The sequence below is a fragment of the Musca domestica genome, unplaced genomic scaffold (genome assembly GCF_030504385.1).
Source record: "Musca domestica strain aabys unplaced genomic scaffold, Musca_domestica.polishedcontigs.V.1.1 6, whole genome shotgun sequence".
NCBI lineage: Eukaryota > Metazoa > Arthropoda > Insecta > Diptera > Muscidae > Musca > Musca domestica.
This window is the reverse complement of record NW_026712363.1, coordinates 8,507,350-8,533,357: the sequence shown is the minus strand read 5'-3', so window position 1 is coordinate 8,533,357 and position 26,008 is coordinate 8,507,350. Positions and strand designations below refer to the sequence as shown.

The following is a 26,008-nucleotide window of genomic DNA, read 5'->3' as shown; positions in this document are numbered from 1 at the left end:
AGTGAAAGCTGGTTTTATTTGGACTTGACCGAAGTACTTGAATTCCTTCACCATGTAAAAACCTAAGTTATTTTTAAATCAGCTATCTCAAAGTCTCTCAAAATATTGGTCATTTTCGGTTAGGTCATATGGGTTGGGTCAGTGGGGAAATTGTATATGGAGCTACTCTAAAAATCTCCACCTATGCATTAAGATTTCAAAATGTCAATCTACCGCCAATTTGTTAAAAAATGTTACCAAGGCCTTAAATACAAGGTGGCGCAAAAGTAAACCTCCTATCAGAAAATGCTATAAATTTTACGATTGGCCCCTATTGTCAGTTCTGTTTTGACATTTTTGTAGTAAACACATGCGAAATACACGTTAATAAACAATGTTACGCTACTGGAATATTCCGCGTTCTGGAATATTGGTGACTATTTATTTGACCAATATCAGTCAATGACTTCGGCACAACGTGACTTCACAGATTTTCTGGCCGTCCAAAGTCTACTGGTGAAACACTGCGACGATTAGCCGCTCGCCTCGAAGAGACTTACACAACTAAAGATTCTGCCAGGCGTGGCAGACCCCGGAGTATCCGTTCTGCAGAGAATATTGAACTTAGAGAACTTATCTACCCATAACTCTAACTCGCATATCACAGCAGATAATACTACGCATGTCTTAACCTAATTGCATACTCCTATCTTAAATATTGAATAGCTTGATTTCGACTGATTGGTCACAAATATATACATTATGAAGTCTTCGACAAATATTTCTAGGTATTGCAAACTGAATATCACAGTAATTATATAGCCCATCTTTTGATGGAGGGTATAATAATCTGTTAACAATAATACGATGCTATTTTTTCCATAAAGAACTATGCAAGGCTAGTCATTCAACCCCTCATATATTTAAATTCTTTCAAGCATAACTCCCATCTCCGTTGCACTTCTCACTGGGAACAATGGCCATGGTGCACGTGCGTTACTCATTAATAACATATTAATATACCTACCTACCTGCCTGCATACTTTGCTTGGGACAAATAAATTTCATTTCACATACAAGTGCAGTGGCGCATAGCAACACGTATGTACTTATGCGAGGAGTATATGTTACAAATGGCTATAACTTTAATGACCATATTTCCATAAAATTCTGAAATTCTTTTGTCAACATTTCGCGTCTATTTCCTGTCATTCATTCATTTATTTTTTTCGGTTTCGCTGTGAAAGGCTACACAAAGTAAAACAAAGACAAACTTTTTGCTACACCATGCAGAAGGAAATGGGTCACAAATGGTCGTCGTAATGGAAAATCTTGCGGCTACAATCAAACCAACCCCTGTTGACCAACTGGTGCTAGCGCACAACAAGTCCGAATATGTATATTATTTTGGCCAATAACACACAAAATTTGTACACCAGTGAACGGCAGGAGGGAGGGCAATAACAAAACATTTTTAACTTATGACTAACATGGGATCGGCGAATACAAGCTTTAAACGTACGAACAATAACAACGAAATAATTACGAAAAAAAGTGACAACTCAGTGAATGTACAGCTTTATTTCGGAATACATTAGAGTGCTACACAACTTGTGGGTATCTGTTTACAAGTGAGTTATTTTTAACTAATTTATTATCCCTCTTGTGGGAAAATAAAATAGCCGTTGATTAAACGTGGTTCATTCGGAATATTTGTTGTCGGAGCTTAGAAAGAGAATAGATTGAAAAAGTTTTTTCTTTCATATTGAGCAAACAACTTAAGTTCGACTTTTTTTCCCATCAGATTATTTAATAATATTTCACAAGTCGAATGCAAATACGACAAATTCTTTAAAATACATTAAAATATATTATACGATTTGCGTAAGGCTAAGGACTTTACAGGAACACCAATCAATCCTGAACGTGATGTTTTTATTCAATTTCAAACAATGCGGCAATTTTTTACATTTTGGACATATATAGATCTCGATCACTTTTTATAAAGCGACATTTTTAAATTATTCAAAGCGAGGATAACTTGTAAACGGCCTGTGGACCATCTGGCACCATATAAACATAAAAAGAAAAGATGTACAAAGACACTATCACAGCCCTTTTGACTATTGTATACTAATTGAATTTATATATGTGATTAAAGATTTCTTGTGATATGCAGTAAGAGGCACAAATGATTCGGCGGATGGGAAGGGATATTCTAAGAATTTTATATTAAGTTTTGTGAAAAACTTCTCTTTACTAAGCATTTGGATTTAAACATTATCTTTATCTTTCCGATGACAATCCTCTGTTCTTGACATTTTCGCCATTCTATCTAGATAAATGTCCGACTGAAGTTCTCATCTTACCAGCTGCCCCTGGCCCTCAAACCGAATTAAAACATGCAAAACTGCGGTATGGAATCTAAAGGACCGTTAAAACTCATTATAAGATCTATGAGCAAGCAAAGGAGGAAAATATTATTCCACTGAAAAATCATCCCCATATGTACACTCCTAAAAGGACACGAGTGCAAAGATACCACTTGATAATGTAGGCTGTATCGTGATTTCAACAGACATACAGGCAGACAGACGGACATCGTTAAATCTACTTAGAATTTTATGCTGATCATAAATATATATACTTTATGGGGTCTACGACAAATATTTAGGGATGTTACAAACCGAATGACAATGTTAATATAAGGAGGGTATATTAACATTGTCAAGGTAGAGTGTATAAAAATGTGTAATTGAGAATGACAAGTTTAATATATTCTCCAGAACATTCCCTTTTTTCACATTTCTGTTCAATAGAAAAATGTGATTAGCCTTTATTCGAACCAACCCAATGTATACCTGCACATAAATACATATGACCAAAAGTGTACGCATGAAAGAAGATGCAACAACGAAACGAACAATACAGGTTGACAGACATATGTGTGAATGTTGGTCGCTTAGAATAAAACAAGTGGCGGTAATGAATGCCGTTCGTTGGCTCTGGACGATTACCTTATTTCAATTTGAGTATGTGAACCATATTAAGTAATGGGAGATATTCGAATGACAACAACAATTCAAACAAATACAAATAAACAGTTGCGTCCATAAATGGTGGTGGGGTGGTATACGCACACAATATTCAAATAAAGCGGGGACAATTGCGGTTATTAGCTTAAACGACATGTATAGAATGAATAATACAAAAAAAAAACAATAACTAAAAACTATTCTATATTTCTTCAATTAAATGAATTAACTCATTAGTTAGTCAAGATTATTGGGCACAAAATCATGTTTCAGTTAAAATATTAAAACAATGTTGTGATGTTTAAAACTTTAAACTGGCTAAAAATGGCATTACTCACTATTATTCATCGGTGTCAGTCATTACATCATTGCTTGCTAAAAATTTCGTGTATTTTGGTTTCAGTTCCAAAATATTTAACCAACCCATAAATAATTAGTTAAACAAACACAACAGTCAAACACATTGCATAACAACTTCAAAGTCATACAACTGAATTTTATGTTTGATATGACATTGATTCAACCGAAATTTTTATGAAAATGTTAAAATACAAGCAGAGAGAAAATTGTTATCTTTTAGTTTTCATTTTTCACCCACCGAAAATTTTCACATCCACATATAGTCTACAGTAGTAATACTTATATATATCATGTTGAGGAAAACAGAGTTAAATTGTTACTAGATTTCTGGGTGCCTTGCCTTACACACTTTACACCGATATTTTGCTATGATCGGAAATGCAAAAACGTTTAACGAAATTACGTATCTAAAAATGTCATGTTCTGTTATAATGAATTTATCTCTTACTACCAAGGTTATTCACCAGGTTCAGGTAACAATCTTTATAATTGAGCTTTTGTGAGTCGTCGATGTTTATATTGCGCAGAAAACACCTGTATCTATATTTTAATCTTAATCTTAGATCCACTTGTGTATAATCAATGCCGTTCAGCTGTATTTTGAATCACAGGACAAAATTAAATACAAAATAGAAGATCCATAGTTTGGAAGTTAACAATGCTTGAGTTGATTATCCAGCTTATTAACATTTATCCAATGAAGTGATTTAGAACTCCTCTATGCTACTACTCTATTTTATATTTTTTTTAAGTTAGGAATGGTACACGGAAGTCATACCATTTTTCAATTTTTACAATTTATATTGATTAAATGGCAATTCTAAAAACAATGAAATCCGTTAAAAATTCTGTTAAAATCTTAAAAATTCCGAATGTAGCTTTAATATCAGGGTCTAAACGACGACATGGACCTGCATAGGTAACTTTTGCAATAAGCCATTACAATATTCAAATGTGAAACTTAACTTAAAAATCGGTGAATAATGTCGCTAAAATCATCAAAATACCGAATATAGGGAGGTACCGTTATATGAGGGCTATACGAAGACGTGGACCTGCACAGACAACTTTCTGCCTTAGGCTGTAGTATCCATTTCGAACCTAGTACCCATTTCCACAGACGGACTGACATAGCTAAATCAACATAGAATTTTAAGCTGATCAAGATCATCATGGTCTAAAATATATATTTCGAGGTGTTACAAACGGAATGACAAACTTAATATACCCTCCATATTATGGTGGAGGGTATAAAAAGAAATTATGTCCAGAGAAAGTGGGCTTAATTAGAAATAACGATCTGATGCAATCAATAACTCAATTATAGGCAAATATAAAAACTAGTGTTGTTGTTTAACACCATATATTGCTATTCATTTGTTTATTCTTTTTGCTATCACCTCTACTTGTTTTAATTAGTATTTGCTGATAATCTTATCTACAATTTTGTTCTAATAAATAAGTTCAGTTACCTTATGTAAGAGAATTTCATGACAAACAAAATATGCAATAATTGTTGTCAAAATGCAAACAATCAGTATCACAAAAATAAAAATGCAAGATTCCAGTCTTATTTTTGGGTATTTTGGAGCAAATCATGGTTTTAACTGCAGCGGGTTAATTATCGATTTTTTCTCAAACCAGTCCCTTCTCTTATGATAATCCTTAGAAATATAATTGAAAATTCAAATGCGTTCTTAATAGCAATATGGGTTTTCTAAAAAAGTCGTCGTTTTATAATGCCCCCTCTTTGAAACTACACACATTTAATACTGAAAGTAGGCACCTTCAAACAGACTCACAATATTATTAAATTAAAATAAACCAAGAGTTAATCTGCAAACAAAAACCCACTGGTATTTACATACCTAACAACAAAACTAACTACTTAGCCCTTTCAATTTCACAATGACAGCTTTAAGACAAAAAGAAATAAGGATTGAAATTCCAACTGAAACAGTAACAAAAGACTGACAACTGACAATAATGGTGGGGCTGTGTGTGAGTGTGGCATGCATAGGTAATTTACATTAGAAATAATATATGTGTATAAGGCTGAGAAATAGTCAACAATAGTCTAGTTACAAAAAGCCAACTCAAAATTGGCAATAGCAACAAATGAACAGGAATGGCAGAGCAAAAAAACACACAACAAATAACGATAAATTTGTTAACAGACACAAAATACATACGACAAAAACAAAATAGAAAAACCTAGTGTTATTCAAACTGCTCAAACAACAATAACAAAAAGCAGCAGCTAGTGCTGCTGATTTGCATAAAACATTATTTTCCTTCTATTATTACCTTTTGGACAGAGTTTAGCATTTGAATCGTCTACAGCTGCAGCCAGGCCAATTGGTACAAAACTTGATGAATAGCGTTCTGAACGGGGCGACAAACCACCGTCCGCTTGTTGATTTGAATGATGTAGATGGTGATCATTAATGACATCATCGATCTTTTTTATATTCTCCGGCGTTGAGTCCATTTTCTCGCGTTCACTTTCCGAAAAGGAATCAGGGGTCAGGGGTGCGGCTATTTTTTTCGTACGTGCCGCCGTGGCTAAATCTTCTGGTGGTGGAGTCGAGGGTGTTGCAGAATTAGAATGGGATGTTAGGTCTTCCTCACGCGACCTTAAATTGTCGCGTAATGTGGCATATGATGTCATATTTTGATGGGGGGTTTTTAATGGATTGCAAAGATCCTAGTCTGACTTGTGTTGGCCTCTCTGAGAATATACTTTGTGTATGAATAATGTAGATGTGTCCAGGGTTTGGCGTGAAATATCCTTTGTGCGTTTATTAGTCTTATAATGTGACTATTGTAATATGTGTGTGTGAATAGTTAAGTCGTATCACTTAAATTAGCCACAAATCCTTTTCTATTCCTGTGTATAGTTCTTAGGGGGTTTTTCTAAATGGTTTCGATTTCTTTTGATATGCTTTCCGGTTTATTCTGTTATCCTTATATGTATCCAATTAATTCGTTCGTTTATTTTAATTTAAGACAATCCGTTTCGAATACAGTTAGTAGAGTTGTTGTCTGGGGTTGTTGGCAACAATTTGTGGTTTTGGTCCTTCAATGTTTATGCAACATCTCGTCCAGCAACATTGCTGCTATCAGGCTCGTCTGTTGTTAGGAACCATTAGCCTGGCCTAGCCATTCATAGATGTCGCTTTAGTGTTGGTGGATGTTCATTGCTTAGTTGGACCGGAAATGGGAAATATACTGGAATCCATTTAGAAATTAAAAACTCGTTAATCATTTAAACATAGGAAAAAATCATCAAAAGAACACTAGTTTTTTGTTCGGGTTTTAAGCAATTGGCAAATATTGCATTCACAGTTCAGTTCAAAAGGAATTTAAACACATTTGGCGTAACGACCATCAAGAATAACAATTCTATTTCGATTTCACTTCATATAGTAGTAATTTTTATTAATTAAATACAAATTCACATTCATAAAAACAACAACAAATCAGAAATATGTATTTTTATTTGTTCAAGGCGAATTCTCAACAAATTCTCAACAAATTCTCATTCCATTGACCACCATATCATGTGCGCCGATTTAATATTTAACGCCAAATACACTAAGGGGCCACCGCAGGCCACAAAACAAGACAGGCTGACTGGCAAAATCTAGTCGAATATTCTTTACGATTTCAATGAACCGCCCGTTGTCGTACCGTCGTTGTCGTTGTTGCGAATCGATCTCGATCGACACATATATCGCGACCAAGGGCACTAAACTGTCCAAATAAGAAACGCACGTTTGCACGCACAATACTATTCTCGCTTTATATGTTATTTTTATTTCCGAAATCTCAAAAAATTGATTTTTTCTTGGTAGGTATTTTTTGGGAATTTTCTGCTTTTCACTGGCTGACTTTTGTGTTTGATTTTCATCTACATACATACATACACATGTATATATGAAAGTATGTGTGTGTTACAATGATAATGAACTTAGCATTTGACGACTTTGTTTTGTTGTTTTTTAGATTTTCTTTTATTATTCTATTCTTGTTAACGTATTATCCGCACCTTTTGTTGGCCGACTGTGGTCCGTCGTACCGTGTGTATGCGTCACTGTCGATATAAGGCACTTGAGTGTGAAACAATAGTGGTCGACCAGCTCTATAGTTCGTCGTTTTAGCCAAGTTGTGTTGTGTCAAAGCCAATAACACAATTTGCTCTCTTCAACTTGGTAGTCTGTTTTTAAAAGAGAGTAAGAGAGAACAAATCGTATTCGATAACATTTAGTGCTGTTAAATAATTGACCGTAAGTATCAAGTAATCGATTCGGAATAAAAAAATCAAATTTTCAATTACAAATAGGGTAATTCGTAAATTTTTCGCTTCTTTCACCATTCTGAGAAGAATTTTTCCCATTACAACGAAGCTAACTTTTTCTGATACGAAATTATGTTCGAAATAAGAAACAAATATGAACATATTTTATTAAAAAAGTTACATTTCGTTTTCTCAGTACACGATACATCTTTTCTAGTGTTTCTATAGTTGAAAAACCCATATGTTTTGTAAGCAAAAACTTCCGTAAGAAAAAAAAATGATGAGATGTATCCGCTTTCAAGCCATTTTGAACAGACTTTGGCTTTTTAATCGTATGTGTGTGTTTTACATAATTACGTTGTAACATTTGTAACTATAAAATACTTTAAATGGAGATTAGCAAAAACTTTGACTTAAGCCATGTTACGTCGTCCTTTGATAAAAATTTTGGTCTAAAAGTACTTTAACTCCACCTTTCCGCAATTGGCACTTTTGTGTATCTAAAATTAAATTTAATCCAGTATTGTACATTTAATTCGATATTTTTGGATTTATCTATATTACGAACTGAATTTGCAAAACTCAACTGAGCGACGGCAACTACCATCTCTTCGAAAAGAAATAAATTTGCCAAAAGCGTCTACTCCACTTCTATCCCCCAAGAAAGTTGACCCACCAGGAAAACTTGAATTGGAAAAATTGGAACAACTCTAGTTTAGTAAAAACTCTCCGATTTTTTTAATATTTTCTCGCGGTAGGTATTGGACACTATATATAATGAAAATACTTAACCAACAAATGACCACATGATTATTGATTTTTTGGACCCGGAATTTTTAAAATATTCCCCAAAAGTCGAAAAAGGCCCCATTTTGGGAGTCCATAAAATACTTATTAGTTTATAGCTTACATTCCAACCATTGCGAAATTTGCGTTATTATCTCTCTCCTCTTGTTATATCAACACCGGCTATACGAAGTAAAGTTTCTTATACTGAAAACACCAGTTCAATATGTTGAACATAATCGGCTTGTCCGGGTTCAAAGGCCTATATCTCTAGATCTAAAAAAAGATAATAACACATATTGTAGAAATTTTTATGGTTTAGTGTGAGGTAGGTAAATTCATTAGCTTTCAAATGATACCTATATATCAGGGTGCAAATACCTACCTCTGAAAAAAGAGTTTTTCCTAATCTAGAGTTAAGCCGAAAAATGACAGAATTTAACGTATTACATGTAGTCAGAGTTGATTTCTTCTCGTCTTCGACTTTAGCAATAATTCCTGATTCCAACTCCGCAGGCCTATTTGCAATTGGTACCCAATAAATTTTGCAATGATTTGGAGGACTGTAAAAATAGGTACTTGTGAAAGTTCTGAGCCCCTATCTCAGGCCGTTATACAAAGTATTCCAATAATCACTTAAACAGTTCCTAATGCTTTACTGTATGGGGGCTAGGTAACTTAAGTTGTGTCATCTACCATTTCAAGTTTCATCTTCTAAGATTTAATTTTAATTTTACTTATTTTATACAACTGCTGTTCTTCATGACATTTACGATAACCGTTGTTTTTACACCACTCACAAAACAATTATTTTCTCTCTCTCTCTCATTTTGTTTGAAAACGTTCCAATGGTTCTCTTTTTCTCTTCGATAAATCCAATAAGATAAAAATTAAATGAGAATTCTTCTTCCAACGTGTGTGAGTGAAAGACAAAAAAAAAACACTTTCTGACCACAGATAATTACAAAACTGACCAAAAATGTATTAACTAATAATAAATGATTTGTTAACAATTAAAAACTTTCTAAGTCTGTGCGTTTCTTAATGACAGTTTTCAAAAATTCCGAATAATTTGTATAACTTTCAGTCATCGTTTTTTGCTTTTGTTTACTTTAAATTGCAAAAGCAGGTGTTTACAGGTGCACACACCACCTTGAATAGGAAAACGTAATTCTATGAAAAAATCGTCACCTCCAAACAGATGGCATCGCAACGGAGACCACTAAACTCCAAATATGATACGACTTCAACCACCTTTTATTCTGTCCTGTCCACTCGGACAACTTCAACATACGCTTGCACTACCATAACGAGGCACACATATCCGCACAAACACATTTATACCGACAGAGTTTGCACATTCACGCCAAATAAAGAACATACACTTCACTTGCCAATTGGATAGATTCTTTAGGTCTCTGTCATCATTTTTGTTCATCTTTTATTGTAAAGGCATTTTTGTTCCTTTGTCTGGTGCACTTGATTTGCGAATTTTTCCATTTGCTATTTTTTATGAATATTTGATAAACGACGTTTCATTTTATGCTCGAATAAAACACTTCACCGATACACATTTATAGCAAATCTGTTTAAATCCTTTTTACACAGAAAATTCTAAAAAATTACCAAAAGAAAAGAAAACACCCACCATTAATTCGCTCGCAAAATTATGAAGTTTTATATTGTTCTATTGCTGTGAGAGAAAAAATCGAATCGAGATTCTTCTCTTTCTAACAATTGCGAAGAAAGCAAAGATACCAAATAGTAATAAACAAGCAGAATAATAACAAAAGCGAGCAGAACACATTACGATGCTATAGACACCTTTTTCCTCAATGACATATTCGTCCGTTACCATTTGAAAATTTTTCGTATGCGATATTATTTTTTTGCAAGTGAAATTGTATTTTTATGGAAACTTGTGAATTTAAAACACTCTCAAAACACTTTTAAGTAATAACAAAGTTGTCTTAATGACAAATACACTATTAAATTTACATGTTTTATATTTTTATTTAAAATAATTAGCAAATTTTAATGGATTCTTAATTGACGAAACCAATTTTTAACAAAGTGTTGCCACATCATTTTTTTTTCTTGAAAATCAGTTTTTTTCTTCAAACAAAACCAAACAATGTGGTATAACGAATAATAAACTGAAGCAAAAAAAAAAAAAAAGAAAAAACAAAACAAAAAGAACATTAAAAAAAAGAATTTTGTACAAAAATGTAATTATCTTAAAATATGTGAAATATATATTGTAGAATTCTGTTTAATCAATTTATCATTAATTAATATTTCAGGGGCAGGCAAGAATCTAGGTCATTAAAAACCCCCTAGAGATACTCCATTTATGTCAATTGCAGGACGCATGGTAGAAAAATACAGGTAGATGCATCAACGCTTGGGAGCATTGATATGTCAAAATTATTTTAGTTTCAAATGTAAGTAGATTTTTATATGTTTTCTAATACAACGTCGTTTGGAGGTTATTATAATGCGTGTTTTTCAACGATTTTTACAAATTTAAATAACTTTTCATTCAACATTTTCAATTCCAAAATTGGTTTGACAGTTCATTGTCCCAGCAGCTGTGTCGATGCGTCTACCTATATTTTTCTACCATGGCTGGACGTGAGTATGTGCACTATTGACTGGAGGACTGCTTGCCCGATTTTTTTTCAAAGGCTAAATACGTTGGCGACATTGAATTAAATTTTAATATTGATGGTCTTCCAATTTAAAAAAGTTCATTGGCTCAAGTTCGGACTATATTGGTAAACGTACGCGGTTCCAAACTTGTGTATATAATGGGCGTTTTTTTTCTGGAAACAGTAAGTTTGAGAAGAATCATGAGAATGTTCATGAGCGTCCGTTGTGTGTGAATGATGTGCCAGAAGGAGTGGTCCATTCTATGTATTCTTTATACCAGATATTTTGTTGTTTGAAAACAATTCGATTCAGACCAAAAATTCGGATTAAGGGCATGGGTAGATAGACTTCAAATGTACTTAAGCCATTATTTCTATGAGGTACATTTTGAGCGAATCGAGTGGAGCCGACCATTTTTAATATTTGTTATATATTTCCCTGTCGGCACAATTTTAATTCCACACACAGACGTTTACACACCACATTCGGCAAAATTGCATGCAGGGCTCCACTTTCAGTTTTTTTCACAATAGTTTATAAATGTAAATAAACAAGTCTGTTTTTGTTGTGACAGTTCATGTGAATTGTATTTGACAAGCTCAGTTACAGAAAATGCAGAGATGGGAATGCGTATTTGAAATGAATTTACCTTCTTGATTTTAAAAAAATCCCTGGTAAAGTTAAGAGTGTAAAGTTATTTCATCTCTGCATTTTCTGTAATAGGGTTCTGAATAAAAATAGGGTTTCCATCTCTGATTTCTGTGTATACAATGGATTTATAAATATAATTTTTGACATTGAGATGTTGTCAAACCAATAATTTTGACAAAAATGTAAACATATGATGACATGACTTTACCTTCTTAATTCTACCATGGGTAAGATAAGGAAGGCAACATATCTGCATTTGCAATAATTTACGTTGACAAATTTTACTTCGTTGAGAAAATGTTCCCATCTCTGATTTGTGTATATACAATGGATTCATAAATGTACATTTTGACCATGACATGTTGTCAAATTTTAATTCTATATGCCCAAAGAAAATAAAAAACATGTAAAAGTGTGTGATTTTTAAAAAGTTTGCGTTTTAGCATGGTAGAATAATAGAGGTAACAACAAGTGTTGTTGTACAACAATCGTAACAACAACCACATAAAAATTTGTTTTTGTAATTAATATAAGTGTCAGTGTCCAAAAATGTGAACAAAATAATTAATTTTCAATAAATTATTTTAATTTCAAAACAAGTAAGCAAAGGCTACAGTCGAGGCTATAGGCAAGATACTCGAAAGAATTCCACAAGATATTGTGACAAATAATAAAAGAAAACCAGGTTTCGTCAGGTTTCGTTCTCTAATTTTCGAATAATAGCAACTTAAACTAATTTGCTCATTTCCAATTTATTGGTAGATGTTGCACGTAAATGGTCTTCCTAGATCTGGAACCAATATTTCCCAAAGACCTATAATCTCTCAGAAGTGGGAAAAGATTAACATTTATTATTGGGTTTTGACTAAAAGGCATCTATATGAGATACAGACATTTGACTATATTCTTCAACGAAATCAGCCTTAACGAAATAGTCAGAAGTGCGTCTTTCCTGTACTTGTGAATTCTCCAAAAAGTCACTGCAATGGATATTTCCGTATTTTGTCTACAAAAGTTGGCAACTATTTCACACATTGAATATTTTTGGATGGCCATCCAAAACTATTTGGCTTTTGCAATGTCCGGTAACCTCCATTCAAATGCGCGTGAGGATCGGGCGATAATTTCGACTTGCTGGCAATTTTGCAGTTTTTTTGTCCATTTCAACCCCTAAATATATGGCGATTATCTCCAAAAAGAGTAGGCTTCTATTCTGACCCTCATCTTATCCCCATGCAAAATTTCATGAGGATCGGGCCATAAATGCGATCTGTATATGATATCCTGATATCCTAACTACTTAGTTTTGTTAGCTGTAGAAATATTACCAAATGTTTAATTCAAAATGAAAATATGCCAAAAATATGACAAAATTGAAAAAATATGAGAAAATATTACAAAATCAATATTTTCATCTTTAGAGAGATATTTAAATATTCGCGGTTTAATGAAAAATTTTCAATTTCTTCAACACAAAAGATATGGTCTATTTTACCCGCTAAATATTATCCGATGACCACCCGATGACCAAAATCCGACAATTTTTCAGTATTTGGTCCATTTCAACCCCTAAACATTTGGCGATCATCTCCAAAAGAAACAGGCTTCTATTCTGACTCTAACCCCACCTTCGTGCAAAATTTCGTAAGGATCGGGCCATAATTGTGACCTGTAGCGTGATTACAAATTAACATGGACAGACGGACGGACGGACATACATAGCTAGATCGACTCAGCTCGGCGAGCTAGGAAAATCCATATATACTTTCCTATATGGGAAACCAATATTTCGAGGTGTTACATAAATTCTGGCCCAATCAAACTTATAATACCCACAACACATAGTGTTGTAGGGTATAAATACACATTTTTGGAATTTGGATTAATAAATTGAAAATGCAGAAAAATATTTCTTAAAATATGTAATTTTAATGCTTTCTCATCATTCCCCTGAATATATAGTTGTTAGCTGTTGGTATTAATCTCTCAACACTTCAAGCAATCGCTAGAAAATCGTGGAAAAGGCAACATCCCTTTCAAGTTGAAACCAGTCAGCTTAGGGAGCAAGTACATAAGAAGCTTGAAGTCATGGCTGGGCATATTTTGCGACATTTCATAAAGGAATTATAAAGCCGCACTCAAATCCTGCCGCCGTTTTCCTTTATAATTTGACATTAATATGCCTAGCCACGACTTCAAGCTTTTTATGTACCTGCTCCTTTACATACATTTTAGAAAACATGAAATATTCGAATATATTATCTAACGTGGTGTCGCTGTTCCTTAACAAACAAGTTTCCGAACCACCGCTTTTGGCGTTTTGTTAAGTACAACGGCAATTTTTTCTATTATTAGGCAAAAATATGTTCACATTGCACTACAATGTATATCAAGAAATGTAATTAAATCATAAAACGTCATATCGAGTTTGACACTAGTATTACTATAAAGTCAAATCAGCTGGGACTTGCTATTACCTGTAATAATTATACCATGGCGTTTTACTTTGAAAATACCACACGAAAAAATTGTACATGGTAAAATGAAGAAGGTAATGTCATTTCAAATAAGCATTCCATCTTTGCATTTTCTGTCATTTACCTTGTCAAATTTCACTGCATGGAAATAAGATTTCCATCTCTGATTTGTGAATGTACAATTTATTTATATATAAACATTTTGACAATGAAATGTTGTCAAATGAATAATTTTGAAAAAAAAATTGTAAACTTGTGATTGCATGACTGTGTTTTTGTTATTTTTTGAGCCAATTTTTAAAAAAGGTGGCGTTTCATTTTGAAAATACCACACGGAACAATTCTACATAATTATGCAGTTTTTGTCTAATTTTTGCCCATATATATAAACATACATTTTTTAAGGCTAAATTGTATAATTTGCAAGTAAAGAGGTCTACGTGTATGGATTTTAATGTCAGAATTACTTTAAAAAAATACAGCAAGTTGTTAATTATCAAATAAACACAACAATTTAGGAGCATCAACGTTTTTTTTTTCAAATATAAGTAGATTTTTAGATGTTTTCTTATACGACACTAGTCGGAGGTTATTATAATATGCCCTTTTCAACAATTTTTACAAAACTAAATAGTTTTTTATTCAAGAATTTCAATTCCAAAATTTATTTGACAGTTCATTGTCCCAGCATCCGTGTCAATGCAACTACCTGTATTCTTCTACTATGAAATGTAGTCTCCTCGTTCATTCAGTGAGCATATTTTTGCGCAACCGTTTCTTCTGTGAAAAAACAGCAGTTTTGTTGGGAAAGTTGAAGTTTTTAGATCCCTATCCTGTTCCTTTTGAAATCATTTGTGGCTAGTTCCACGCTCCTTTAGTGAATGTGTTCAGTTTTCCTCATGTCTCATTCGTAAACAATAAAGTAAGCCGGGATTTTGCTTTCTGTTTATTCTTTAATCAAATATTCCTTTTTGGCCTTCATATTCGTTTCGTTGGGGACGTCTTTCATTAGGGTTCCCTTTCGAGAGTAGTTCAATTTGTTTGTAAGTGAGTGTTGCTTGACGTGGGTAAGTCGATGAAATATAAGTATTTACATCGGGTCTTACAGAAAAAGAACCCATCTTTACAACATAATCGGCAGACGCGAACAATGCCACCAACAAAGTTGAGCATAACAACATTCACATCTTTTCATTCTTCTTCTTTTTTGACAGGCATATTCACCATTCCTGTGTAGATTGAACAGTTTGTTTTGTTTGTGCATGAGATTTTTGATTAAGTAGGTGTTCGGTGCAAACTTATAACATCAATCATGGATATGATATTGGCCAATGTCAATCACATATACTTTAAAGTGGAGAGGGACCTAACGGAACAGGTTGGAGCGATACCACTTCCCTTTTTTGGTATGGACAAATCTGTGGCCGCTGTTTGTCAATTTCTTAACTCTAAAAATGGAGAAGAGTGTACGAAAGGAGCCATGTGTCCGTTCCGTCACATCCGTGGAGATCGTACTATCGTTTGCAAACATTGGCTGCGTGGTCTTTGCAAGAAAGGTGACCAGTGCGAGTTCCTGCACGAATTTGATATGAAGAAAATGCCCGAATGCTACTTCTATTCTCGATTTAACGCCTGCCACAACAAAGAATGTCCGTTCCTGCACATTGATCCGGAAAGTAAAATTAAAGATTGTCCTTGGTATGATCGGGGGTTTTGCCGACATGGTCCGCATTGCAGGCATCGCCATGTTCGAAGAGTTCTGTGTATGAACTACTTGGCAGGCTTTTGTCCCAATGGCTGGAACTGTAAACATATGCATCCCCGTTTCGAATTACCTCCCAGCGCAGAAGCAAGCAAAGATCAATTCCAAAAGAAAATTCCTACATGTCATTTCTGCGGTGAATTTGGTCATAAAGCATCATTGTGTAAAAACAACCCAGACAATACAATTGATGCACAAATGAATCGGCAACCACCTAATCCCCGATTTCCTCATTATGCAGCACCTCCAAACCAAGCAAATCAAAGTAACCAACAACGCGATTCACAGGAATCGGCATCAACAAACACGGGTACAAATGAGAACGCAGAACCACCAACTTCAAATTCTAGACCAACAAACAACGGACCTATGTATCAAAAAATGTCGAAGCCGTTGGAAGAAATTACATGTTACAAGTGCGGTCACAAGGGTCATTATGCAAATAAATGTCCGAAAGGTCATTTGGCATTCCTATCAAATCAACGGAGTCATAAATGATATTTTACCCATTAGATTTTCGATTATTAATTATGTTTTTTTTTTCTTATAATGTTTCATGTGTACAATTATTTGAAGTTTGCAAAAGATAATAAAATGATTGTAGCCGGAGGTAAAAGGAAACGATTTTAAATATACTGTAAATCTTATTAACTATTTCGGTGGAAGTTTTATCATCATCAATCTTCCAATGCCAACATAATGATAATAATTATGAACATGGAAGAATTGCAATGTGCAACATGAAGAAGTATGCATTTTTTCAAAAATTATTTTTTCACAACAAATGTATTTTTATTTTTTAATTGCGAAAATAACGCTCATTCCATTTTGAATATAAAAAAGTCACGTACAAACTACACTTTGATAATTTTTTTCTGTGAACAATTTAGCAAGTTGTGTAAGGGAATAAATGGTAATTTTGCTTGAGAATCCCAACACGTCTACGCAGCTAATTATTTTTGTTATTATAACGGATTTCTCAATAAAATGAAAAATATATATAGTTCGAATTTTAGATCACAGTTTAAATATATGAACAGGTAGCCGTATCAACAAAACTTGCAGTCGCATCGACACAGCTGCAGGATCAATGAACGGTCAAACAAATTTTGAAATTGAAAATTTTGAATGAAAAATTGTTAAAATATGTAAAAATAGTTGAGAAGTGTATATCATAACAACCTCCGAATTGTTTCAAATAAGAAAATTTAAAAAAATCGAACATTTTTGAAAAAAAGTTGATGCACTAAGTGTAGTCTTCTACCATGCTGGGAACCCCTTTTTTATTCAATGAAATTTGACAAAGTAAATTATAGGAACTGCAGAGATGGATATTCTTATTTCAAATGACTACCTTCTTAATTTTACCGTGATTATAAGGTCGCCAACAAGGTAGATCTAACAGGTAACCGCATCGGCGAATTGCTACAACAAAGCAACTTTTGTGGTCCCCTCAAATGTCAAAATTGGCATCTAAGGCGAAAAACATAGATTCGCCATGACATTTAAAAGTTGCGGCAAATTTGTTTCAACCAATCAGAAACGAGGTGTTTGTTTACATTTTATTTTGTGTGCCTCTCGTCGTAAACGAACGTCGTTTTTTTATTGTAAAACTTAATAAGAGTAAAATAAGTATTAATTGTAATATTGCGATATTTTTTAAACCAAGAAACTTATAATGACTATATTTTACTGATTTAAACCGAAAGTTTTCCGGAACTGCAAATGGCAAGAGTCAAATTCTTGCACTACTTCCCGTGATGTGCTTTGGGAATCTTAGATGTTGAGGCTAGCTTAATTCTTAAAGCCGCACTCCATTCTAACCGCCTTCCTTCATTTTCTTTTAATTTTTTTACTGGTTTCAATCTAAACATGCTCTTAAATTATTTGAAATATTATTTGGTATTCATCCCAATTAGTTTTATTTTCGTTGTTTTGAGCTTTTATTTTCTTCATTTTACTCTTTTTTAATTGTTAAATAATAATTTTTAAATTATTTTTATAGTCGCCTTTATTGTTCACCTTTCTTAAAAAAAATTTAATTGCTTGTTGTTGGTTATTTTGCCTCTATTGACTCATTTTTTTACTTTTTTTGTAGTTTTGGCTGTGGGCCTTTTATAACTTGTTTAATAATTGAGTACCTTATTAATACAATTAATTGGCCTTGGAGGCATTAGTATTAAGTATGAATTAAATAAATAAAATATTATAAAAAGGTACTTTTAGGGAAGACAACATAAACAAATTTGTTGTTGCATTCATTTAGGGCGAATTCTTCATTACAACAATTGGTTTTGACATTTAATGGTGCCGTCAGCTGGGCTGATGCGATTACCTAGTACATCTACCTTGGTCGCCAAGTAACACCAGCTGATAACAACATTTTCTGTCAACATAATTTGGATTCGCCTGAGAACTTGAATAAATGTAAATAAAGTTTAAAAGCTAAAAGTCGGGCGGGGCCGACCATATGATACTTTACACCACTATGCATTTCAGTAGAGCTCCCGTAACAAAAGAATTTATTAGAAGTAGATCATACCACTTATCATCATTTGGCGTTAGAGCAGTTATAGTTTGCTATAGATTGCATGATATCACTTGGGGAAAGACTATATTAAAATAATATATATATCGGAGCCAAGTTGCACAAAATGGAAACGTACATCCCGAAATTTACCCCATTTGGGTTGATATTAGTCATTATTTGCATAATAAACCTGAAATCGGATTGAGGATATATATGGATGTTATATCCAGTTCTCGGTAAAATTTGGCATAGGTATTTCCGAGCTTTATAAGATATCTGGTACCAAATATCATTGTTGTCGAATGCATATTACGAATATGAGGGACTTATATATATTTGAAGCAATTTTTCAAATTTGATGTACTTGTTTTTAGACTGATTTCGGTCGGATGTATACAAATTCAGGACTTTTTGACAGATATTAACCATTTGGTGCACAATTAACCCGAAATCGGATGAAGATATATATGGGAGCTATATCTAAATTTGGATCGATTTTCATCTCAATCGAATAATAAATGCGACCTGCACTTTGTTTACAAAAATACATGGACAGACGGCTGACAGACGAACGGGCATGCATTAATCGACTTAAAGTGTGATTCTATGCTGATCACCAAAAGGAAGTATGGGTCAATCTTGTTTCCTACTCCATGTTACAAACAAACACACAAAGACATAATACCCTTACCACTATGTGGTGTAGGATATAAAATCTGAACAATTGGGAATAAAAGATATCAGTGATTTTTGTTTTTACTTCATATCCATTGTAATATTCAGAAGGTAACGTCATGAAATCATATATTTAAAATTTTTCAAAATTAAACAAATTTCGGAACAAATATAAGTTTTATCTGGAGGTAGTTATTTTTACCCGGGAAACTATTTTGTTCTTGGGGGCAGACCCGAGATCCCAAATTTTTGACCCGAAAATCCGGGTTTTAGACTCGGACTGGACCGGATCCACTCACCCGATATATACAATATAGGTATCGTATGAAAACACCAATCTGGCAAGTGGTCACATGATGGGGTAATTTTTAAGCGGTTCGGAAGTTATAGTCAAATTATTGATTTTTTGGACCCGGATTTTTTATAAAAACGCCAAAAAGTCGAAAAAGGCCCATTATGGGTGTCGGCCAAATTGATGCCAAATTATTGCTGACACTCTTACCTTCCCAAAACTATACAATTTGTGCTAATACCTTTTCTGGGTCCATGAGTAAAACGATATGAAATAATTTGAATTTACAAAAAGTACAATTTCAAATAAATTTCCATTTCAGTACATTGTACAATTTTTGATTTCCCATCTCTGTTACAGACACAACTCTACAAAACACGTGTTGACAGATGGCGAACAGAACATAAACAAGCAGCAAGCACATCGTGTGCTGATTAATATAGTTTTGAAAGTTTTGTGCATAAAAATAAGAAATGCGTCAGAATACTCCACCTAGACCCGCAGACATCGATGAAGATGCAGAAGAAATCTACTTGGATAATGATCCTCCACCAGAGGACGAAGATGACTTAGAAATGGAGGAAGTTACATTGGAGGAATTAGAAGCCCGTTTGGGAAGTGGTGAATACGGTTCCGATGAGGAAGATGAAAGAAAATCTCCCGTGCAGGATGATGCGATATACACTTTCCAACAACACGCAGCCCCAGTGTTTGCCTGTGCTTTTCATCCTCAAAATGATTTGTGTGCCACCGGAGGAGAAGATGACAAAGTTTTTGTTTGGAATCGAAATACCGGGGAAGTGATACACGAAATCACGGAACACAAAGATACTGTCATTGAAGTTCATTTCAATCACGATGGTACATATCTGGCTAGTGGTGATATGGCCGGTGAGATATTCCTGCACAAAATACAAGAAGGTAGCGAAAATGGTGATAAGGAGGGTGGTTTGACTTTACGTAAAGTATGGGAATACTCGATGGGTGACATGTCATGGATGCGTTGGCATAAGGCCACCAACGTTTTGATGGCTGGCAGTGAAGATGGCGAAATTTACATTTTCCGATTGCCAGCTGGCGATTGCAAAATCCTACCAGGACAAGGTGTACGCTGTGAGGCGGGTGATTTGACCAATGATGGCAAGAAGTTGTTTGCGGCCTACAATAATGGAACTGTGAAATTGTGGGATATTAAGTCCACAACAGCTGTAATGGAAATTGACGAACAAAATCCAATGGTACATCAGGAGGGATCCACCACCGTTAGCTGCGATAAAGAGTTTCCAATATATGCTTCCGGAGGAGAAAATGGTGAGAATTAAACTAGATATCCTATCGACAGTGCTGTACATGTACAGTGTATTTCTTAACTTAGGTAAAATTGTGTTCAGTACTCCAAATGGCCCAGTTGGTACGGTTGATGCGGACGGCGCTGTAGAGTGTATTGCATTTTCTCCCTCAGCTGATTTCCGAATGGCTGCAAGTGGAACTTTAAGTGGCCAAGTGGCAATATGGGACTATTCGAAATTGACTTTACGTACGCAATGTGATCATCCTGATGAAGGCATTACTAGGTATGCTTTTTCACACATTCCATTAGATGTACTATTGTTATATATTAACATTTTACTTCATTTTTTTAGAATCCAATGGATAGGCGATTTTACAATTTTGGTATCAACATTACAGGGAAATGTTATAGCCTACGATGCTCGTAGTGGTCAAAAGAAATTTGCATTATCTGGGCATTTGGCTGAAGTATATTCATTTGCTTACGATCCCAAAGAATCATTGCTGCTGACTGTATCTGAAGACTGTTCCGCTAAAGTCTTTAAAGTAGAGCAGTTGGTCGATTAAAATAGCACCTTTTTGTATCCTATAATCTATCATATAATATATATTAAGATCTTTATTTCATTGTTTCTGAAGGACGTATTTTCCCCCAAATACTACAGAATCGTGTAAATATATTAATTATTAGCTAATAGCTGAACCACGAATCATAATACTGTTGAACAGTTGGTTCGGCAAATAACGTTTCTTATTTAACGTCTTTTTTAGATATAATAACGTTTTGCTGTAGTCTCAGCAAATATGTTAAGAATAAAAAAGTATTTATTAAAACGTAAATGTCATTGGGTACATAATAAATAATTCCTTTCTTTTTTTTCACAATAACGTCATGTTGAACATTTACAGAAACAAGTTTTTCTGTAATTTTTTCTTAAAAAAACTCCAATCTGTTCGAAATAAAACTTACAGAATAAATGTGATTCCCGAATAAATATGGTTGTTGTTGTAGAAGGTGTTTCAAGTTCTGGTTAAGCTTCAAGTTCCAAAGATCGCAGATCGTCTGGAGCGAGTTGATGGGATGGCATCCCTCTGGGAAGCTGTCTGTATCTTCTCCTCTTCAACATATAGTCTATATTTAATTGCGAGTTGTCCTTCTATAAAAAAAACTTTTTATTTTTGCAACAGATGTCACCTCTTTATCTGTCCTGCCAAAACTGCTGAACTTACAGCTGAAAATCTCTGACTACAGCCTATTTGAAAGCAGAAGCAAAAGTCCTTATATATGTTGCTGATACAACAACAACAACAACAGACTGATTATTTTGTTTTTCTTTTTATTCAAACTCTTAGAAACTTGCCAAAATTAAAGCAAACCATGACATGTCTATGTTAGAGGGTTGGGTATGAATCAATTTAAAACAGAGCTGTTTTTTCACAAAGGAAAGAAAACTACCATATATCGATGAAAACGCCCAGTTGTGTCACTATATTTTTCCTCAGCAACATAAATTGAAAACTTATATCAAGTACGTTGTTTTATAATTGGCCAGCAACATAAATTGAAAACTTATATCGAAGAGCGCACAAAAATATTCCTCATCGTAATTTACTCCTGCTAGCTCAAGAGGTAATTTGAGCCATACGATATATAAGTAGAACATATATATTTTTGATAAGCATAATATCTATGTCGATTTAACCACGTCAGCCCGTCTGCGAAAGTCACTGAAGCATTCAAAAAAAAAAAAAAAAAATTGATAAAAATTTACTAAGAAGTTTTAAAGAATTTTGGTTTTGAAAATGGGCCATATCTTTTTATTTATCTGTCTTTATATCTTTTTTTATACCCTCCACCATTGTCATTCCGTTTGTAACTCCTCGAAATACTCATGTCAGACCCAACAAAGTATATATATTCTTGATCAGCGTAAAATTCTAAGACGATTTAGCCATGTCCGTCTGTGTCTGTTGTAATCACGCTATCTTTCGAAAAAATTGAGATAGAAGGCTAAAATTTTGCACACATGTATATTTTGCCAGTAGGCATGTTAAGTTCGTAAATGGGCCATGTAGGTCCAAGTTATCATATAGCCCCCATGTAACGGTACCCCCTATATTTGGTATTTTGATGATTTTAGCTACATTATAAACAGATTTTTCTTCAAGTTTCGCATTTAAATATTGTAGTAACTTATGACAAAAGTTGCCTATGCAGGTCTACTTCGTCGTATAGGCATTCGGTATTTTTAAGATTTTAACAGAATTTTAAACGGATGTTTTTTTTTGGAAATTGCCAAATTTGTAACAAATGGTGGAGGGTATTAAGAGTTCGGCCCGGCCGAACTTACAGCTTTATATATATATATATATATATATATATATATATATATATATATATATATATATATACAAAAATATTTATTATATAACAACATTTTTGTTTTTTTTTGTTTGTAGAATTGTTAGCTGTTTTAACTTATGTATATGTACGTCGAAAAAATATATGTATATGGTAATCGGAAAAATATGAAGAGACACTGCTAATAACAGATATATATTTTCATTTTATAGCAATACGACGCATAATATATTTTTATAGTTTTCCAATTAAATAATACCTTCGCGGTAAAAATTACTTGATATTGGCAATTATCTTCAATAACGAAAAACATTCCGCGGCAGCGGAGACTATTGCTTAACAACACCAACATAAAAAGTTAACATGAAAAATGTCAGTGATTTTTAAAATATAGTCTTGCAGGCATGTCACATGAACGAATTCGATACGAAAGTGATTTTAATTTTGTATTTAGCTTCTTCAGAAATCGTAAAACGCAACATTTTTCGTTTTGAGATCACTTTTGTTTTTGCAAGTGAAAGTGTATTTTCATACCCTCCACCTTGGAATGGAGGGTGTATTAACTTTGTCATTCCGTTTGTAACATCCCCAAATATTCGTCGTAGACCCCATAATGTACATATATATATATATATATATATATATATATATATATATATATATATATATATATATATATATATATATATATATATATATATATATATATATATATATATATATATATATATATATATATATATATATATATATATATATATATATATATATATATATATATATATATATATATATATATATTCATAATCAGCATAAAATTCTAAGTCGATTTAACGATGTCCGTATGTCCGTCTGTTGAAATCACGATGCAGCCCACATTATTTGGCGTAGAGCGTCAAAATTTAGCAGAATAATTTGTATTATGTCTAGGATGGTTGGTATTGAAAATGTGATATATCCGTCCACGTTTTGATATTCGGCATTTTGATGATTTTTGCCACACTTTTTCACGGATTTGTCAAAAAATTGGTATATGTTGGTCATAATTGGTTTTAGCTCCGGTGGCGAAACTTTGCATGTATAGATCCACGTTTTGGTATAGCCCCCATATAACAATACCTCCCCATATTCGGCATTTTGATGATTTTTACCACATTTTTTTTCACGGATTTGTCTGGAAATTGGTATATGTAGGTCATAATGGCTTCTAGTTCGTGCGCCGAAACATTGTATGTATAGGTTCACGCTTTGGTATAGCCTCCATACAACGCTATCCTCCAATATTCGGCATTTTGATGGTTTTTGTCACTTTTTATCACGGATTTGTCTAAAAATTGGAATTTGTTGGTCATAATGAATTCTAGCTCCGTTAGCGAAATATTGTTTGCATAGGTGCACGTTTTTGTATAGCCTTATATAACGGTACCTCCCGATATTCAGTATTTTGATAATTATTGCCACATTTTCCCACGAATATTTCTAAAAATTGGTATTTGTGGGTCATAATTGGTATTAAAAATTCGGCCCGGCCGAACTTAATGTTTTTTTACTTGTTATGAAAACTTGTGACTTTAAAACTTTCAAAACACTTTTAAGTAATAAAGATGTTGTCTTAATGACAAATACACAATTAAATTTACATTTTTTTTTATCTTTTTATTCAAAATAATTAGCGAATTTTAATGTTTTTTTAATTAACGAAGCTAATTTTTAACAAATTGTTGCCACATCATTTTTTTCTTGAAAATCACTTTTTTCTTTAAACAAAAATTATTCATCTGTGAAAACCAAACAATGTGGCATGTACATGTACAAATCGTCTCCATAAACATGTCGCCCAATTTCATAACCTCTGAACGCCGCACTTTCCTTAACCATGGGAAAGCTCACTGACCAGAGTCCAGAGAATTCACCAACCGCCGCTTCAGAGAACTGCACAAACTGTCTGATGTTCGGGTAGCAGAAAGGATTTTCCGATACATCATTAAAGCTGCAGTCGCTCGCTATATACCTGCTGGTCGAATACCTGAGATAAGACTAAACTTCCCAGCAGAGGCAGCGGGGTTGGCAAACGAGTGTGATGATCTCCGTCGTACCAATCCTACTGATCCTAGAATCAGCGATTTGAACCTCTACCTTTCCGGAATTCCTCGCCGTCCAGACGACATAGAGATCGTAAGGTATGCGGATGACTATACGATCATGACGTCGGGCCCAGTGGTCGAAGACATATGTAAAAGGCTGAATCCCTATCTCGCGGAGCTTGCCGCATACTTCCATGCGAGGAATATGAAAATATCCACCACGAAATCAACGGCCACACTCTTTACCGCATGGTCTGCGATGAGATGAGAACACAGCTGAATATGCAGGTCGAGGGGAATCTAATACCGACACGAACTACCCCAAGATTCTTGGGTTCACATTCGACAGCATGTTTAAGATATCCGTGCAAGCTACAGCTATCTGCGACGAGATGAATAGTAGGAACAGGGTCCTCAAGGCGCTAGCCGGCAGCACTTGGGGTGCGGACAAAGAAACCTTGTTGACCTCTTATAATGCCATAGGTCGGTCTATGGTCAGCTATGCGTTTTCAGTGTGGTCTGCGAATGCTAGTGCTACGCAGTGGAAGCACATCCAGAACGCTACCCTGAGAACTGCGACAGGGTGCCTTCTCATGACACCAGTAGACCATCTACGTGAGGAGGCGAAAGTCCTTCCCTTATGTCAGCATAATCATATGCTTTCGTTGCAGTCCCAGCTTGGGTGTTACCGTGAGAGTCATTCCAACCATAATATAGTGGATAAATCTCCTCCACCTAGGCGTGTCAGGAAGGACATACATGATCTAGAGAGG

The 26,008-nt window shown here is 34.1% G+C and overlaps 3 protein-coding genes across 6 annotated transcripts in view; 2 read left to right on the top strand and 1 right to left on the bottom strand.

Annotated features, from left to right (window-relative positions):
* Positions 1-10,221, bottom strand: part of LOC101891928 (uncharacterized) — a 40,830-nt gene extending 30,609 nt beyond the window's left edge. For 2 of the 4 annotated variants that reach the window (XR_009343786.1, XM_005183561.4), the window contains exons 1-2: positions 10,109-10,221; positions 5,682-6,605 (exon numbers count right to left, since the gene is read on the bottom strand). Coding sequence is in view for 3 of the 4 variants with exons in the window: in XM_005183561.4 (XP_005183618.1) it covers positions 5,682-6,045 (364 nt within the window). In the remaining variant the exon portion in view is untranslated. Of the gene's footprint in view, positions 1-5,681; positions 6,606-7,425; positions 7,571-9,651; positions 9,789-10,108 lie in introns of those variants that run through there. The other 2 variants (XM_005183560.4, XM_005183566.4) reach the window with 2 other exon arrangements.
* Positions 10,222-15,148: 4,927 nt separating this feature from the next.
* Positions 15,149-16,633, top strand: LOC101892794 (cleavage and polyadenylation specificity factor subunit 4). The gene is made up of 2 exons (XM_005183567.4): positions 15,149-15,307; positions 15,455-16,633. The coding sequence occupies exon 2, from the start codon at positions 15,553-15,555 to the stop codon at positions 16,498-16,500; it is 948 nt and encodes a 315-aa protein (XP_005183624.1). The 5' UTR covers positions 15,149-15,307; positions 15,455-15,552; the 3' UTR covers positions 16,501-16,633.
* A 3,238-nt stretch (positions 16,634-19,871) lies between these two features.
* Positions 19,872-21,629, top strand: LOC101892967 (angio-associated migratory cell protein). The gene is made up of 3 exons (XM_005183568.4): positions 19,872-20,810; positions 20,875-21,073; positions 21,143-21,629. Exons 1-3 carry the CDS (start codon positions 19,973-19,975, stop codon positions 21,354-21,356), a joined length of 1,251 nt encoding a protein of 416 aa, XP_005183625.1. The 5' UTR covers positions 19,872-19,972; the 3' UTR covers positions 21,357-21,629.
* Positions 21,630-26,008: the final 4,379 nt, after the last annotated feature.